General features: G+C 38.4%; 1 protein-coding gene across 6 annotated transcripts in view; it reads right to left on the bottom strand.

Moving 5' to 3' along the window:
* The window catches only part of st8sia5 (ST8 alpha-N-acetyl-neuraminide alpha-2,8-sialyltransferase 5), a 43,852-nt gene extending 23,821 nt beyond the window's left edge, over nucleotides 1–20,031 (bottom strand). For 2 of the 6 annotated variants that reach the window (XM_057818911.1, XM_057818913.1), the window contains exons 1-4: nucleotides 19,501–20,031; nucleotides 9,122–9,229; nucleotides 8,748–8,843; nucleotides 627–719 (exon numbers count right to left, since the gene is read on the bottom strand). In XM_057818911.1, coding sequence (XP_057674894.1) covers nucleotides 627–719; nucleotides 8,748–8,843; nucleotides 9,122–9,229; nucleotides 19,501–19,646 — 443 coding nt within the window. In that variant the 5' untranslated portion in view covers nucleotides 19,647–20,031. The remainder of the gene's footprint in view (nucleotides 1–626; nucleotides 720–8,747; nucleotides 8,844–9,121; nucleotides 9,230–19,500) is intronic. The other 4 variants (XM_057818914.1, XM_057818915.1, XM_057818916.1 and 1 more) reach the window with 2 other exon arrangements.
* Nucleotides 20,032–20,248: the final 217 nt, after the last annotated feature.

The raw sequence follows: 20,248 nt of genomic DNA, 5'->3' as shown, positions 1-20,248 counted from the left end.
ATATTATTTTAAATTAACACTACTCTTACTTGAGTAAATTTTTTGGCTACTCTACCCACCTCTGATTTCAGACGAATTTGATCAGAGGGAGTGGAATTGATGATGGCACAATTTACCCCAAAATAGGTGGCCAAATTTACCACAAACCTCAACTTTGAACAAAAAAACACATTTGAGAGAATAGTTTTTTGTGGAATTCACTGTATCTACACAGAAAGTATATCATATAACCTCAACTAACTTTAATGAAACACATGTACAGTATTAGACGTTATGCATCAAACAATCTTTTTAACCCACCCAAAACAACTAAAATTCCAATTAATGAATTAGCATGTGCTTTGAATACGAGAAACAGGAAACAATATGGCTGCCATCTAAGAGTTACTATGTATAAGAGAAGACAAATCCAAACATTAAGTTTTTTTTGCAAAAAGTACCATGGCACAAATGAGTAATAATTACCCCGGCCTCTCCTAAATATTTCATAATCGCAATATTTTTGACACTTACTTACTAGATCTTAAACGTTGAAGTCCAACTCAAGTCGAATTATCGATGGGTGAATTGACAATGGTAACAGTCAACCTATACAAACTCCCAACGGACCACAAGAACTCACTCACATTGTCAGGACTTTGACGTCCATAATCTCCTGTCTGAGCTCTTTGCATGTTGTCGAGTTGTACTCGAAGGGCCCATCATAGTTTCCCAAATACCTGAAGGGATAATTGATACACAGTCACTGGAACAAGCGGCAGAGAGATTAAGTAGTAGCTGGATTAATTATTGTACCGTGGAAAAAGCTAAACGATATTCATCCCACTCAATAACAATGAGCTATGATAATTAGCATAAAGATTAGGAAATTTTAGTGATTTGAATGTGTCTATTTATTTCAATCCAATCTAAAAAAGGAAGTTAGTTGTGTTCAGTCTGGTGATAGGATTGTGACTGGCCGACATTTCTATTCATCAAGCAGCAGTGAAAATTACATACTGTATAAAACAAGTTTTCAGTTAAGTACCACCGCCGCCCTGCAATTTTTTTCAAAACTCCCTGCTCTGTCTATATGACAATTTACTCTGAAATGCTTAAAAAGTAACAGGTGATGTTTTGTTTTTAGCCCCTTTGGCCTAAAACAATATAATAGAAACCCAAACCAATATAATGTTGTTACTAAAGCACATTAGAGTGGTGTTTAAAGGAACATGATACTTAAGCAGTAAGTAGAATCATAATTGAATAGAATTACATTCGCAGAATGAATTGTGGATGGCTGGATCGATGGATGACTTCACTGCAACATGTCACAGGGCTGTGCATGGTGGCAAAATGCGATGAGAGTTTGAAAGGGAAAAAGGAGACCAAAGAACACAAGGAGCTACGCAAAAGAAGGGATGCATTGAAAGGAACAAGATGCAGGATAGAATATCGCACAAATCAACGGTGACACTGGTTTGTCTACATCCACCTGATGATGCATTCCAAGGAGAGAGGCAGTTTGAAATCATTCGTATTCATCAATTCTGTGTGGTTATGATGGTTAAACTGTGTTGGTAAAAAATGGCAAGCGTTTTTAACACAGGTTAGTTATTACTGAGTAGACATGTGCCGATTACCGGTTTCAAGGTACACCGTGGAATGAAAACATCACGGTTTCAAAAAATTTCCGTAATACCGTCCCTACGGTATTAGCTATTTTTTATGTCCCAAAAATGCAGGGAAAAATCCCTCGCTTGCTGCTGCAAGGCTCAACCCCACTCCACGGGTGCTACACGATAGCTGGAGGAGGTGAAACTCCTGAACTTTTTCCACCGTCGAAGAAAATGAAATCGCTGGTATGGGAATACTTCGGCTACAAAAAAAGTTAGAGGAGGTCCAACCGACATGTAAAACATGTTTGCAGAGGGTGGTTGCTGAGGAGGGAGGGAATACCTCCAATATGATTTCGCAGTTATACAAAATTAAAGGTTAGTAAACACTGTCATGAACATTTCCCACTAACTACAAGAGTTAACTCCAGCGTGTTTAGTGTGTCTAAAAGTGGTAAAACGTGTTTTTTTAGGGCTGTCAAAATTATCGTGTTAACGGGCGTTAATTAATTTTTTAAATTAATCACGTTAAAATATTTGAAGCAATTAATGCATGCACTGAATGACCCGCTCACGCATTGCCTCAAACAGATTACAATGACGCCGTTTATGGACATTAAGAGCGAAGAGAATGCCACCGGCCGCTTGGGGGCAGCGCCGTTCCATACTAATGTTATTCCTTCTACTAGTGGGAGAATTAGTAGTTGTGAGACGTTTATGCTGTTACATTGTGCTATTTATGCTCCACGCATATTTCTGTAAGTTTTCTTTCTTTTAGTGGCAATTATGTATCTCTTGTTGTATTTTGGGTAAGATATGTACAGAGATATATATGTTATAAAGGCGAGTGGACACAGGCGTTCTTTGGACTGCGCCGTTTATTGGCATAAGCTTCGGCAACTCCTTCACAACAAACATAAGTATCATTTAGTGAAAGCACAACAAAAATAATATTCCTATCTCTCAAAAAAAAAACGTTCACAAAGAAAAGCACTTCAGTCTGTAGTAATGAGGCCCTATTATCACACAGTTAAACAACAATGCAAAGTGAACTGGCATGAACTGGCAACTTACTCAGACTTTGGTCACGCTATTCTTATTATTGTTGTTTTTATTCTTATTCTTATTATTATATTAACTCTACTTTTGATTGAAAATTTTACACATTTTATTAAAACGACAACATGAAGAGGGGTTTTAATATAAAATTACTATAACTTGTAGTTCTTAAAAGATAAATGTTATAGTTACAAGTCTTTCTATCCGTGGATCACTTTAACAGAAAGAATGCTAATAATGCCATTTGTGGATTTATTGTTATAATAAACAAATACAGTACTTATGTACAGAATGTTGTATGTATATATTGTGTCTTATCTTTCCATTCCAACAATAATTTACCGAAAAATATGGCATATTTTAGAGATGGTTTGAATTGCGATTAATTACGATTAGTCAATTTTTAAGCTGTGATTAACTCGATTAAAAATTTTAATCGTTTGACAGCCCTAGTTTTTTTTCTTTCTGGCAACTGTCTGTGTTGAGAAAGAGACTGTGTATAATGTAAACTTGAGTCATACACACGTGATTTTACTGGAAAATAATTCAATTATTTTTGTTCTGATGGTAATAATGTTTAGCTGTGGCTGTGGGTTTAGGGGGCCGTTTACATGGTGATTCTCCGAGAAGACGAAAAATTTCATGTTTGCATTTATATGGGCCCGTCTCCATTCGAACAATGTCGCAATTCCGCATGAAAACGATGTAGTATTCATGCCAGGGCCTAGGGGGCAGTGCAGATTTACAAGGTGACAGCGAATGATGCACTTTGACCCCACCAAAGTTCCTCAGCCCGGAAAAAAATATGCCCGCCCACTCGAAGCGATGGCATTTTTCTTTTGTTCAAAAAGGCACAAAAATGGAAACATTCAACATATTTAAAAATATTATTAAAACAGTAAATAAAAGCCGACATTCCGCCATATTTGCTGTTTTTAATGTTTAGTAGCACCGCTGCGCACTCCCAATGTGACATGTACGAGCGCTGATGTTATCGGCGCGGTGTCGCGCCGCGGGAGCCTTTGATATGCATGCACAGCAAGCCCCCCTCAATCCCCCGCAATCGAATTCTTCCACTTTGGAGGCCGGATTCATAATTTTTCGTCTTTGCCGACACCACATGCATGCGAGGCCACTCTGCAACACAGTCATTCCGTCTTCGTGTCGCAGAGTCACCATGTAAACTTCCCCTTTGGCTCACCTAAAGGACTGCATTTATTTTAATTTTATTTAGAATATTTCAGTTATTTTTTGTGTTTTTTAATTTTATTTTAACATAATAATTATGTTCCAATTTACTGATATGTTTTGAAAAATAATCCTATTCAAAGGAATTAATTTTTTTAAACCCACATATCTCAAAGTAACACATTTTAGAGCTCTAATTACAATCCGTTGATACCGTTTTGGCATAAGGTTATCATACCGTCAGAATCACATACCGGCACATGCCTATAATACTGAGTTTAGGGAAGGTTATTGCTTTGGATTCAAATATGGTCTATGTAAACATGGGGTTTGGGAATTCTCCAGTCAGTTCCATGAATAGGTCCTTGAGAGTTTTTCACCTGTCCTGTCGGGATGATCCTATATGTCCAGAATTTGGATTGGCGAGTCAGGTGATTTTTTTTTTTTACAAACCTTTAAGGGCTCGTGTTGGTGACCACCATGTTAAGGCTACTAAGACTAATAACTAATTTGGCAAAGAGAGTAGAGCCACGACTGATCATAATGTTAGCAATTGACTCCAATGTTCAAAGCTTGCATTTTGGAAACAATTGGACTGGGACACATGTGTCCTCTGTGTGACATGAGAAAGTAAATCATCTGCATTGCAGATTCATTCAACCAGAGTATATTTACAGTTTCTTTTTTTGAAATAAATGTAAAAAGTAAAAAAAGAGAATGTTCAAATTTTGTTTTGTTTTTATTAGAAAATGTAATATAAAAAAATGTTAAAATTAAAATGAGACATAACTGTAAATTTCAGTTTTTAATTAAAATATGAAAAAAAAAAAAAAACAATATTCACTGCATTTAAGGAAAAAAGGATAAAGAGAAATAACATAATGAAATTTACTGTTGTTTTCCTTTTTAATAGAGGATTTAAAAAAAAAATATTTGAATTGTTATTTTTAAAATATTGTGTTCCAATTTAAAAAAAAAAAAACGTTATTTATTTATTTATTTTTAAATATAGTTTATGTATAAATATTTGCTAAAAAGGATTTAGACAAGTTTCAGGACAACAAAGTCTCTAAAAAATATTAATCAACTAACAAAATAGTTGTTGATTTATTCGATCATCAGTTCGGCAGCCATAGTTACCATAACTATGATGTGAGCCACTTATTGAACTATTGCGAAACGCTATTCTCTGGCCACGTTAGCCTGCGTAGGCAAAAAAAAAAAAGCCTCACAATTTAGACTTGGACAACTATCTGGGAAATTGATTAATTTGCAATCCATCACAAAACCTAACCCATTGAAAAACAGACAAGAGATGGACTTAATTTTTAATATCCTTATAAAACAGATATGTCCACTCAGCTCCATGTCATTGGAACATGTGTGTAATGGCTAATGTCTTTGCACATTCCAGACTTGGAATTTTGCATGAATGGTGGGTTTGAACCAAATATAGCTGACTTCCTGTTCTATTATTTGCATGCGTTCTTGAGAATTTTTCATGTGTGCCGTCACAATAAACATCGGCACTTACTGTAACTTCATTGTCGGGCAAAAACCTCATGTACAGTATATGTTCAATTTTGTATTTTTCACAAATTGATGCTGATGGTTGGTAACCACATGCCCTTTTATTTTGGATCATGAATGACCAATTTAAAGTGGTGAAAATAACTTAAGCACAAATGTATTCACTTTCTTGGAGACTACGACGGAACGTTGCAACTCTACTGTTTTAATTTGGTAAATAAGCAATTACTGGTACTGGGAAATACTGATAGCTTGCAACTTTAGACTAGACTTTGAGAAAAGCAAAAAAAAAAATCCCAGATTTCCCTGTGTTAAACGCTTGGAAAACATTTTTTTTTTTTACATATGGTTGGTGACTTCCAAGTGGGTTTAATTGAAAATGATGCACTGCTTTTCCTGCTGAGTGTGTATTATCACCACCACCAAGTTGGCGTTGTCCTTGTAGACGCTGCAATATGTGCTCGTCTATGTTCATTCGAAATTGTTGGAAACCTTCTTTTTTTTTCGGACTAAAACTTTTGAATTTTACAGACAAAAACATTTTGAGTAACTGTCAACTAAAACTAGATGAAATTTGAATGAGATTTTGTCAACCAAAACTACACAAAAAGGAACACATTTTGAAAAGACTAAAATATGACTAAGACTACAGTGATCTCTCGCTACTTTGTGCTTCAAACTCAGTCCTCCTCAGTCCATCGAGGATTTTTTTATTTAAATCAAAAAATAAATCCAGATGAGCCGATCACATAGTCTCACTCGCCCTCCTCATGCTCTTTGTTGGTCAGGTAAGTTGCTTATTAAAGTTAACGATGACTGATAGACGTTTAATGTCTGATATTGCCACAGATGCTTGGAAGCCGAAGTTTCAAAGCGCCGCATGCATCAATCATCGTTTAACTTGTTAAACAGTTACTGTGGCAACTCTGTGCGTAGGTGAGCAGCTTGAGCGGATTTGAGTGGACTCACGCAATGAAGCATTTAATAAAGACAAACATTAGTCTACTTTATTTTTGTTTAAAAATAATTCGGTGAGACAGCAACATGCTTAAAACTTATATTTATTACATTTGAAGTGCTTAGAAACCATTTATATACATAAAAGCTTTTTTTTTAATTATACTTTTGGGAAAAAAGTGAAAAGACATGTCTTATATGTATCTCTTTCCAATGCTTAATCTGAATAAATACATTGAATACTTGGAGCACTACTTTGCAGTTTTTCACTAATCGCGGCGGTTTCTGGTCCCCAGTCACTGCGAAAAACGAGGGATTACTGTAATTAGTATTTTTGTCCAAAAGACTAAAACTAAAACTAAAATTTAAAGGGCTGCCAAAAAAACAACAACACTGGGTGTATGTGTGGAGACTTGGCAATATATATACTGTATATCGCAATGTTATTTTTTTCCATTACTTTTCAGGCCTAATTTATATATATATATATATATATATATATATATATATATATTTTTTTTTTTTTTTTTACTTTTTAAGGGCTAAAACATAATAAAATAATCCAGAAATTAAATGGCATTGCCAAAAGATACATAAATATATACGTTTTATACACCGCAACACTCCTGGAAACAGTAGAAGAGGAAGTACTGTAAAAGTACAGTACTGTAACATGTTTGGAACTTTTGTTGAAATAAAAACAAAAAAATAATATTTATTTCGGTATCGGATAGGGACTTGGTATTGGCAGATTCTCAAAATCAAGTGACTCAGACTCGGGTACAAAAATATGTGATTGGGACTTCCCTAAACAGAACAGTTATGTCAATTGGAGAAACGATAGGTCAGGCATGTCCATAGTCCGGCCCGGGGGCCAAATGCGATCCGTGGTCAAATTTCATCCGGCCCCCAGCCTCTGTCATAAAATCAATAACGTCTGGCCCGCACACAGACTTAATAAATTGGTCAGCAGTACTGCAACCAGCATATGAAGTAGCTTACACACGAAATGCTGCTATCCATTTACCTACTAAAAGGCAGCAGCACTTTAACCCTTTATCGGCAAATTTATCACATTTGATACACCTAAAATTTCATGATTTTGAGATTTAGAATTTTGACATTTCTTTTTGGAAAAAAAAAAAAAGATGGATGCAAGTCAACACATGCATCTGCAGGTCATAGAGAAAAAACATGATTGTTATATGTTGATGTTATGATGGTTATAGCTATTAGAGCGCTTATTACACATATTCATTTTGACATTTCGTTTTACAAATTCGAAAAAAAGGTTTCATTAGGACCTTATTTTTCAAATTTTGGGATTCTCTGATAATTGCTTCATGTTTCAGGTATTTAAGGGCTAAGCAACATTACTCCGTGTGACCCATTACTTCCATTTTCTAAAATGGCGACAATCAACAAAAAAAAGAAAGTTGTGACGGCCGACGCTTCGAGGATAGGTGGAAATTGGACTATTTCTTCACTAATATATGCAACAACTGTGTCTTGCCTCATTTGCAAAGAGACAGTTGCTGTTTTTAAAGATTTCAATGTGAGGCGATATTACCAAACAAGACACGCTGACATGTACGACAAGATTACAGGGAAGATACGCAGTGAAAAATTGAAGCAACTTGAAGCTAGTTTAATTTCACAGCAGTAGTATTTCGCAAGAGCCCGAGAGTCGAAGGAGAACGCTACAAAGGCTAGTTGGGAGATTGTTGAAATTATTCATTAAAAAAAAATAAAAATAAAGCAAATGTGACACACTGAATGGCTAGCTAAATTTTGCTTAAATATATTGTTGTACATAAAGGACGTCGGCCCCCCACATTTCTACCACGCCAAATCTGGCCCCCTTTGCAAAAAGTTTGGACACCCCTGCGATAGGTGAACTGAGTGAGCCTTAGAATACATACAATTTTCACCAAGATAAATGCTTTTTCCGGTCATGTTGGGTCTCTCCCAAAAGGTGATTCATTCATCTATGGAATGATGAAAGAGATTACAGGAAAGCCTCACACCAGTAAGAGGGGGTATAAAAAATAGGGTGTTAAATCCAGGAGACAATGCAGATGTGAAGAAGGGGAGGCGCGGGTAGGCGTGTCCACAAGTGTCCACACTACATGTACATGGCATACACACAAGAGCTGTGCAGAACACGACAAAAGGCATTGGGAGGATGGGTGCTAGATGGGACACAATGGGCGCATTGACTCCACCAGCTTCCGGAGTCGGGATGGCAGGAGGGGAGGGGTTATTCAGGGTCAAGGTGGACGGAATCATGCAAGAGAGCAAATCTGGAAGTGCAACCACCACGGGGGAAAAGAATTTGTATACCCTTCAGACCAATGAAAAAAAGAGGCATTCTGGGGTTTCTGTGAATGTACTACAAATGCCTTCAAATGGGCCTACCTGTGAGAGCGTTTGTTTTTCTTCTTAATATCGGCTAGGCAGGGTGTGACTATTATGGAGATCTTTGAATCTGGCTGATAATGCTGACGGAAACATCTGTCAACATGCAGACAGGTTAGGAGTTAAACGTGTAGTCCCTTTCGACACCACCCGCGATGCTAAGAGCCTGCAGACTTTACAACAGAGAATGAAAAATATAGCAAATGTGCTATGTTGTTCATCTGAAGAGTTCTGCTGCTAGGTCCAAGCATGCAAGTGTATGTTTGTTTGCGTGTGCGTGTTTGTGTATGTGTGGTATGTGTGACCTATCATTACAGCTCACTCTGTGCTCTCTAGGTGTGTGGTGCATTCAGTGACGCTCGGGAACAAGGTACCTTTTCCTTCCATTTCTGGCGGGCTTCAGAGATCCGTCATCCGAGAAATTAACGGGACCGCTCCAATTTCCTGTCTCGTCCCCTTTGAGTCGGCTAAACTGTTGCGCACTAGTAAGAAAATGAGTCAGTTTATTTGGGTTGCTGTCCTCAGTGTTTTCCGAGCCGTGCAGAGAACTGAAACTCCAAGCATACTGTAAACATGGTTCGCAAACAAACACAAACACACTTTACACACAGATTGAACAGATGTTTGCCTCAAGAAAACAGTGAAGGAAAGACATAAAACAGGTCCTATTTATAGTCAGCAGAAATTTTCTGCTTTCCAACCTAGTTTGCAATTAGAACACCGTGGATTTAATAGTTAACAATTACAGTTTGGATGGATTTTGAGCCTTTCACAAAATATTATGTTGATTGGTACGGCGTGTGTGATTTCTTGTTCTTCTTGGAAAACGATTGGTGCCATTTTCTTCATGTGCGGTGTGTATATATATTTTTAAAAATATTATTTGTGCGCCTCTCACCTTGTCAGAGGGTAATTTGCTAAATAAGATAGATCCACAGTGCCTTTGATCGTAAGATAAATAAAAGTAGCCCAATCAATCATTTTAATCCCAATTTCATGTTTCCGATCTATCGATGACTGCACTATTAACTAGAAGTGACACAGATTGAACAAGCGTAGTTATACTTACAATATGCCCCCAACATGTTTTAGGCATTATTTAAATATTGTGGCGATCAGCTTTTTAATTACATTTAGTAAACATTTGAACAGAGGTGGGTCGTAGTGTGTTTTATTTACTCCGTTACATATACTTGAGTAACTACAGTGGGGCAAATAAGTATTTAGTCAACCACTGATTGTGCAATTTCTTCCCCTTGAAAATATTAGAGAGGCCTGTAATTGTCAACATGGGTAAACCTCAACCATGAGAGACAGTATGTGGGAAAAAAAACAGAAAATCACATTGTTTGATTTTTAAAGAATTTATTTGCAAATCATGGTGGAAAATAAGTATTTGGTCAATACCAAAAGTTCATCTCAATACTTTGTTATGTACCCTTTGTTGTCAATAACGGAGGCCAAACGTTTTCTGTAACTCTTCACAAGCTTTTCACACACTGTTGCTGGTATTTTGGCCCATTTCTCCATGCAGATCTCCTCTACAGCAGTGATGTTTTGGGGCTGTCGTTGGGCAACACGGAGTTTGAACTCCCTCCACAGATTTTCTATGGGGTTGAGATCTGCAGACTGGCTAGGCCACTCCAGGACCTTGAATTGCTTCTTACGAAGCCACTCCTTTGTTGCCCTGGCTGTGTGTTTGGGATCATTGTCATGCTGAAAGACCCAGCCACGTCTCATCTTCAATGTCCTTGCTGATGGAAGGAGATTTTCACTCAAAATCTCTCGATACATGGCCCCATTCATTCTTTCCTTTACACAGATCAGTCGTCCTGGTCCCTTTGCAGAGAAACAGCCCGAAAGCATGATGTTCCCACCCCCATGCTTCACAGTGGGTATGGTGTTCTTCCGATGCAATTCAGTATTCTTTCTCCTCCAAACACGAGAACCTGTGTTTCTACCAAAAAGTTCTATTTTGGTTTCATCTGACCATAACACATTCTCCCAGTCCTCTTTTGGATCATCCAAATGCTCTCTAGTGAACCGCAGACGGCCCTGAACGAGTACTTTCTTCAGCAGGGGGACACGTCTGGCAGTGCAGGATTTTAGTCCCTGGCGGCGCATTGTGTTACTGATAGTAGCCTTTGTTACTGTGGTCCAAGCTCTCTGTAGGTCATTCACTAGGTCCCTCAGTGTGGTTCTGGGATTTTTGCTCACCATTCTTGTTATCATTTTGACGCCACGGGGTGAGATTTTGCATGGAGCCCCAGATTGCAAATCAGAGATTATCAGTGGTCTTGTATGTCTTCCATTTTCTAATAATTGCTCCCACAGTTGATTTCTTTACACCAAGCGTTTTCCCAGCCAGGTGCAGGTCTACAATTTTGTCTCTGATGTCCTTCGACAGCTCTTTGGTCTTGGTCATAGTGGAGTTTGGAGTGTGACTGACTGAGATGGTGGACAGTTGTCTTTTATACCGCTAATGAGTTAAAACAGGTGCCATTAATACAGGTAACGAGTGGAGCATCGTTAGACCTCGTTAGAAGAAATTAGACCTCTTTGACAGCCAGAAATCTTGCTTGTTTGTAGGTGACCAAATACTTGTTTTCCACTCTAATTTGGAAATAAATTCTTTAAAAATCAAACAATGTGATTTTCTGTTATTTTTCCCCACATTCTGTCTCTCATGGTTGAGGTTTACGTATGTTGACAATTACAGGCCTCTCTAATCTTTTCAAGTAGGAGAACTTGCACACTTAGTGGTTGACTAAATACTTATTTGCCCCACTGTATTTGAGAAAAATATACTTCTAAGAGTAGTTTTATTTAGATGTACTTTTTACTTCTCCTTGAGTAGATTTGTGACGAAGAAACGCTACTCCGCTACTTTGGGCTACACTAGTCGTTACATTTTTCCTCTTAATTCTAAATATTAGGTTTAACTTTTTTTTTTTTTTTTTTTTTTTTTGCCAGAGACGGCAACAGTGGCTCAACCAGTTTCACCAATGAAACGTCGCAATTATAATCACATGACTCTATTATACCAATCAGACTAAATCTCCCCGCTCTGTGATCACGCCGGCACGTGCCGTCTTTAAAGCACTGTAAAAATGAAGTACTGTATTTGAAATTAAATGCTGCCTTCAACATACAGTGTATCACAAAAGTGAGTACACCCTTCGCATTTCTGCAGATATTTAGGTAAATATTTTCATGGGACAACACTGACAAAATGGCACTTTGAAACAATGAAAAGTAGTCTGTGTGCAGCTTATATAAGAGTTAATTTATTATCCCCTTAAAATAACTCAAAATATAGCCATTAATATCTAAACCCCGGGCAAGAAAGTGAGCATACCCCTTAGAAACTACGTACATCCATAAATGTCCAAATTGAGTACTTCTTGTCATTTTCCCTCCAAAATGTCATATGACTCGTTACAGGAGTGCTGTCAGCATTTCTGCAGAGATTGAAGAGGTGGGGGGTCAGGCCTGTTAGTGCTCAGACTATACGCCGCACTCTACATCAAATTGGTGTGCATGGCTATCACCCGAGGAGGCAGCCTCTTCTGAAGACGGTACACAAGAAAGGCCGCTCGTCTCAACAGACCATAGGACATTGTTCCAGTAATCCATGTGCTTTGTTGACATGTCTTCAGCAAACTGTTTGCGGGCTTTCTTGTGTACCGTCTTCAGAAGAGGCTTCCTCCTGGGGTGACAGCCATGCACACTAATTTGATATAGAGTGCGGCGTATGGTCTGAGCACTAACAGGCTGACCCCCCCACCTTTTCAATCTCTTCAGCAATGCTGACAGCACTCCTGTAACGAGTCACATGAAATTTTGAAGGGAAAATGACAAGCAGTACTTAATTTGGACATTTAGGGATGTGCGTAGTTTCTAAGGGGTGTACTCACTTTTGTTGCCAGGGGTTTAGATATTAATGGCTATATTTTGAGTTATTTTGAGGGGAAAATAAATTAACTCTATTATATAAGCTGCACGCAGACTACTTTTCATTGTGTCAAAGTGTCATTTTGTCAGTGTTGTCCCATGAAAAGATGTACTTAAATATCTGCAGAAATGCAAGAAGTGTACTCACTTTTGTGATACACTGTATCGTCCCTACCAATGTTGAGACCAAACCTATGCCCTTGCTTTCACAGACTTGTCCTGTGTTGCCCACTGGCGCTTTCTGTCCTGAGAGGGCTGCTGGCGCGATTTCATAACCCGGACATTACGTCATTTTTGGTTGGCATCGGCTGTCACAATGTTGATCAAATTGTGTTTTTTTCCAGGGGGAGCATTCCCGACGTCGTAACTGCAGCCAATTCAAACTCATCAAGACTATATTTAAGCCCAGGCGATCCAAGAGAAGGGTGCCGAGATATTAACTTGCTGGGCGCCATTCGATACCTCTGCCGCCCTTGTTTTGAAATCCCCTACGTTGTGCTGGTATTTGAGTGTATTTGTTTTGTTGTCTTATCAGCTCTCTGCCTACCGGATTGGTTAGTATTATTGATCCCCGTCGACCTACTGTCACGGACCCATTGTGTTATTCCCCCTTTTCCACGGTCGCGTTTTTGTTTGTATTTAATAAACCTTTGAACGCATCTCTCCGTTGTTTTTTGCCTTGAGGTTCAACCTTGTTTCCGAAGTTGCGGACCCCAACATCTGCAACAAAATAAGCCAGACATTTCCAAAGATGGGCAATGGACTCTCTTCCTCGACTCTACAATCCAGTAGCAATTTAATTTCGTTATGTTTTCAGTTTAATTTAGCTATTTCGAGCTTGCTATGTTGATAATTGCGATGTTTGTTTACTGCTTTTCGTCTTACTGCGAAGAAAGAGGAAGTGACGATAGGCCTGAGATGATATTTATGTCATAAGCCATTGTGCTGTGACACGGGAATTTAACGCTTGCTTTCACGTGAGCCTCGTACTGGGACTTTCATGTGAATTATACTAAGACGCGACCCGTACAAGTATTCTCCGTGTCAGTCAACCTGGGAAATTGCGTTCACATACAAGGGTTGCCCATTTATATTCCGCGATTTTCACGATGTTTCGGCATGTGTGAAAGAGGCTTTAGTTTCATAATAGGAATAATGTTAGAGGCCACTCATGCTCTTGAATAATGCTTCATTTCTGTAGATTTTTTTTCTCTCGCCAGAATTCAATGGTTTTTTTTTTTTAATGTCTTTATTTTAATTTGGTTAAGTATTAGGTTATAGTACAGTATGATAATAACCTGTTCATTCATGAGTAGATAACTTTCTGCTGGGAAAAAAAATACCATTGTTAAAAAAAAAATCAAACAATGTAAGCAGTTACTCATTGACTATTCTTTTCGACAACTACTTTATTTTGCGTGTACTTCAGTAAATATTTTGGGGATGATTACTTTTATTTGAGTAATATTATTTTGAAGTAACGCTACTCATACATGAGTAAAATTTTTGGCTACTCTACCCACCTCTGCATTTGATTCATTATTATTATTTGGGTGCATTATATGATGAAAAGCACCTCACTGACTACTTTAAAGTTAAAACAGCTTTTCTTTGCAATTTTAGCATCACAAGAAATCCGCATAGCGCAGGTAAGCTCATGCAGCAGTGTAGCATAGTGACCTGATTAATGGACGTTTAAAAAAAAAAAAAAAAAAAAACTCTTGTGGCAAACCCCATTCAATCTCCCGTGACTACGTCACAGATCAATCGAGCATCTTGAATAGAAAACTTAACGAGGCTGTTCATCTCTGACGCCTTGCCTATAGAGACGAGCCGGGACAAAAAAAAGCGGTTTGCAGCACTTATGATCCTGCTCTTGGCCTTGAGCAAACCTAATGCACTCTGAAAGCATAAAGAAGACTCTTAATAGTACCGTACTCTAAGCCTGACACATTGTCAGCATTCACAGACACTTCCTGTAATGATTTGGTCTCAAGAGATTCTTTGTTGCGAGACTCAACACTACTTAAATTGCCTCAAATTCAGCTCAATGTTTAACTAATAAAAAGTGACGAAAGCTTGCATGAATATTAATTTACTTGCAGTGAATTTGAAATAAAATGCTTCTATATCATTTGCAAATTAATGTAGAAATTTGAGTGTTTTAAAATGAAAGGTACTAAAATATATCACTACCTGGTCCCCCAAGGAATCTGTGATTCCACGATCACAAAATTTACCGCAGATTTCATTACCTTCCGCGGAAATTAAAACTGAATACTGTTTACTGTTTGCTTCCAAGACGGCACAAATTATTTTCTTGTGTTTAAGATTAAAATATTTTTTTTTAAATTGCATTCAATTGCCTGACTTAATGTTTACATTTCGGCAGTCATCAGTAATATTTATGAAGCGAGTAGATAATTTGTACTGGTTTGATTCCATGTTCTGCACTTTTTAAGGTATTTGTTTTCTGCTGATATATATGGCGGAAAACACAGACAAGGCTAAAAAGCTGTTTCTGCTCTTGCACCCCTCTTTAAAATAAACTGCTGTGTTTTAAGCCAAAAGAACTGATGTGTTTGATAGAACAATGTGTCTTTAAGCTGCCATACCAGTTTCATGGCGCATTTAGCCCCCAAACTATTTTTAATTTGTCCGTTTTACCCTGGAGACCCCCGTTTACAGACACTGCACAACCACTTTCGTTTCAACCCAGCCATAAAAAGAAGGTAAGTAATTATATTTATTATTTGAAATGTCTATCGTTTTTAGCTTGGAATCATTAATTGATGTCTTATATTTAGTTTTAAAAAATTGACTTTATAACTATGTAGCGTATATATACTATATTGCATGTTTTAAACTTTTAAACAAATTACGTCACAATGAAAAAAATAGTGTCTGTAAATTGGTCATGGATATCTACCTCAAAGCTATTGCTTAATTGTTTTTTTTTTTTTTTACTGTCGCATTTTCTCTGATATTTTAGATGATAAGTAATCGATTCAAACAAAGAAAAAAAAAAAAAAAAAAGTTTAAAGTTTAAAAGGCAAATATTTGAAAAAGAAAATCTCGACCACTCCTTGATGTCCGCGATTTCTCCATTGCAACCCTTGTTATATTATCGTGTTTCGCCCATAAAAACCCCAAAAAGTCCAGCTGTGGCCATTCGCAGCTGTGTCTTGACACTCCGCTTTTGGATCGAAACAAGGTAAGTACGCGATAATGTCTCGTTAGAATCATGGTGTCTTTAATTATGCTCTCTCGTGCTCTCACCTCGAGGTAGGGTTTACGTGTTAGTTTACGGGTTAATTTTTACTTTTAAAGGCCCTCCCGTTCAACATTTTTCTTCCCCCAGAAAATTGAGATTTTAAGCTTTCCAATGATGCATATATTTCCACACATGCATATAGGACAATTTTGAAATTTGGCCAAATTGGGCGTCTCAGAGCGGAACTTCAAGTCACCTGAGTGTTTTTCGCCATATACCATGTCGAGGTCAAGTGGATAGATTGCACTTTTTAAAAATTTCCTTCAGTATACCTTTTGCTTCACCACAATATTTCCACTTTATAAGTAATGCAAATAAATCCGCCGTAGTGTGGCATAGCTGATATTGATGTCTATTATTTATATACACAAAGTTTTGCAGTGTTTTAGTATTGCGAATAATTTCGTGAAAAAATTATTACATAATTGCATTAATTATTTAATTTCAGGCCACAGAATCAAGAGCTGCTCGCTGCAGAATTCTGGATTGTTCGCCGTAAAATCAACATTTTATGCAGCTGATTCCTAAGGGGGACTAACTATTTATAACTTATTTATAACCACTTTATAGTTACTCTGCTTATGCTATTTTGCGAGTTAGAACATAGCTTGAATTTCATATAGAAAGTATATAAGAAGTCAGTAATTTTGTTTTTACTGTCTCACTGCATTGTATACCTAGAAAAGGGCAAATAGCGTTACATGAAATTAGTGTTTTATACTGTGCAGCTCAACAATTCTCTGTAATTTTGGTTAAGTTTACCATTTCTTAAATATCTGACTGAATAGCTTTTTGACAAGAAGAATAAATAGAATGTAACATGCTCAAACACACAACACACAATTAAAAATGCATGATATTCACTTTCATACATAAACTTTCTTTCAAGGAACTGAGCTCAAAGGCAGAAATCATAATACTGTATTTTCCAGACTATAAGTCGCAGTTTTTAAAATAGTTTGGCTAGGCCTGCAACTAATACACACGTGCGTCTTCCATATTTTTTTTATTTGTGTTTTTTTGTAAATCCTAAATATGACGTTTTTAATGGCTTTGGTATTCATTTGACGTGTACACAAGAGTTTGGTTACACGTTATGTTGTTTAGTTTAAACTATAGCTAGAGTAATTTAATAACTTATTTTATTATGTTAAGGGATGCCTGTTAAGCCTGTAGTTCTCGATTTTATTGTTATTACCATAATGTATATTGTCTGGTCTTGGTTTCTGATATACAAAGTTCGCCCCAAAATTTGACTTACTCTCCAATGCGACCTGTACCGTATTTTTTGGACTATAAGTCGCAGTTTTTATCATAGTTTGGCTGGGGGTACGACTTATACTCAGGAGCGACTTATGTGTGAAGTTAGTTGTATAGAGTTCATTTTGCCTACACTTATAAATTCGTCAAACCTTTTCTTTTATCCCAGGCAATAGTAGGTGGTTTTATTTACCTGACATGTTTCGGCGAGCACTTCCGCCTTTGTCAGAGGGTCACTGATGTTGGTGTGACGCGTCTTTGTCAACTGATGGATGAAGGCGTGACTCATTCTGACAGGCGAGTCACGCCCTCTGCTGCCCATTCACTCTTCCAAGATGCTGTTCCAGGTCGTAGAGAGCCCCCTCGTCTCAGTTGATGATCCTCGGGCCCCGCTTGCGGATCTCAATGGCCTTGTTTGTTTTCTTCGGTGCGGATTACTCTGGCCTTTTCCCAGTCCATGATGTGGTTTTCCCTTTTGCAGTGATCGGTGATGGCTGATTTGTGATGTTCTTGTTGTGATTGTTCTTTTATTGCCCATGTTTGTCTCATTATTGTCATTGTGGGCAGCAGGTGGCGTGACTCGCCTGTCATTCTGACAGGTGAGTCACGCCTTCATCCATCAGCTGATAAAGACGCGTCACACCAACATCAGTGACCCTCTGACGAAGGCGGAAGTGCTCGCCGAACCATGTCAAGTAAATAAAACCACCTACTATTGCCTGGGATAAAAGAAAAGGTTTGACGAATATGTGTGAAATGATTAACGCATTATTATATCATTTCACATGTTATTTTGGTGTTTTGGAATGGCACTGATGGCTTGGTAAACTTGTTAGCATTTCCTTTATGCTATATTTATCTGAATAACTCTAATAGCTATGTTATGTTAACATACCGGCCACGTTCGCATTTGGTTCTTCGTGCACCACGTAACATTATCATACTGGACACTTATTCAGCATGTTGTTCTCTATTGTATTTTTATTTTAAAATTGGCTTTCAAGATTACATATCTGTTCTATGTGTTGGATTTTATCAAGTAAATTTCCCCCAAAAATGCGACTTATACTCCGGTGTAACTTATATATGTTTTTTTCCTCTTCGTTGGGCATTTTATGGCTAGTGCGACTTATACTCAGGTGCGACTTATAGTCCGAAAAATACGGTATATGTTTTTTCTCCCTCGTCATTGTGCATTTTTGGGCTGGTGCTTCTTACACTGAAGTGCAATTTATAGTCTGAAAAATACAGTACATAATCCATGACCTGCTTTGACCTTTCACAGTCACCATCACAAGAAAATGATGACATCACACGTACACACGCCTAGTTAAGTCCTCTTGTCTTCTCATTTCTCTCCCCCAAGTGTGTGTGCAGACAGACTGTAGCAAAATGGCTGCCGCTGTGCCCATTGGTTTTCACCCCTCATCCCCATCCACCCACCCGCTCGTATGTCTTTTTCTCCGATGGGCCCAGCGCCACAAGTAACGTGCAGGAAGCTTGAATTCATGAATCTTGCCATTGGGGAGGTTTTCGGATACCATGAATCCATCTTACAAACCAGCCTGAGGGTAGCGTGGGAGGTGGGGGTGGCATTGTGGGAGCGTGTGTGCGCGCGTGTGTGTGTGTGTGTGTGTGTGAGGTGGGGACTCTTGTAGGGATTGCAGCACATTATGTTTGCTTGAAGTAAACATATGAGCTGTCCCAGATCTGTGTGGTTGTATAAAGGTTCGCAGGCCCTCGTTTGGTTTGCATTCTTCTCAACATCTGCTCGTCTCATACTGAAATTTATGAGGCGTGTACCATGACATACAGCCTAAACAGAATATTGTTTTTGGGACTCACAGAGGGGCATACATGAGGAATCAACAGAATCATTGACTTAGCAGTGGCTGAAAAATCAGCATCACTTACACTGAGATCTCGCCTCTGTTCAGATGTATCACACCAGTCGAAGAAAGGCACGAAATTATAAGAAATAAAGGATTAAATCAAGGGGAAAACATTACCATACACAGCCGCAGAGGCAGCGTGTGTATGATATGAATGTGATGCTTTACCATCATCAAAAGAAACCCAATGGAAATTGCTTTTTATGCCACGGGGTGAGGGGGGGGGGGGGTTAAACAGGATGGATGGTTAATTGCTATTGTTCTCTTCCGGCCATTATATAGCTTGTCCCCTGAAGAAGACATCCATTAAACATTCAAGCAATGATGCTTTTAACCCTTCAATTCAGCGCGTCCAAGGTGAAACAGCACTTACCTCTTAATGTAGTTTTTCCCATAGAGAATCTGTTGCAACAGTGTCACAAGTCCAAAGGCGCAGATAAACATGAAACAAAGGGACCGATTGCCGAGGATATCTTTACCCGACGACGGGTCGGTGTATCCGATCTTTCGGCGCAGCATCCGTGGCTGAGGGTGACACCCTGCTCGGTGTCTCTCTCCGCCGATGCTTCATTCAGAACCGGGAGGCGCGCGGGTGTCTCGTTGGCCCAAATGGACCGCACATTGTCCATTACACGAGCTATCTCACTCTTTTCAAATCATTCAAAATCGCGATGTTATCAGCTGAGGAGACATCCCCAAAAGAGGGCGGGGGTTGATGGCAAAGATGATGCAAAGGAAAGAAATTGCCAAATCCAGTTACCAGATAATCAAAAACCTTATTGTGCCAAAGAAAGCGATGTAAAATAAAACTAAAGTTAAATTCCGGAATGGATAAAGAACGCAAACAACTACACCTTCTGCGTCATCTCCAAACTGAGCAATGCCGCGTGACAGCAATCTTGGAAGGAGGGTGTGCGTTTTGCAGTTATTTAACCACCAGCCGCCACTAGAGAGCGCCCTTTATCCATTCATGCAATGCATGTGCTCCTTATTTTTAGCCACTACGCCAAGGTCAAATTGTGCCTGCTGCAAGGCCGAACTATTCTGTGTCACATAATTAAACTATTCATGCAATGGATCCAAAAAAGACACATTTGGTCTGTGCCTAAATAGAGGTAGAT

The sequence above is a fragment of the Corythoichthys intestinalis genome, chromosome 17 (assembly GCF_030265065.1).
Source record: "Corythoichthys intestinalis isolate RoL2023-P3 chromosome 17, ASM3026506v1, whole genome shotgun sequence".
Lineage (NCBI taxonomy): Eukaryota > Metazoa > Chordata > Actinopteri > Syngnathiformes > Syngnathidae > Corythoichthys > Corythoichthys intestinalis.
Note: the sequence above shows the minus strand (reverse complement) of the source record. Positions and strands in the feature narration are given on the sequence as shown.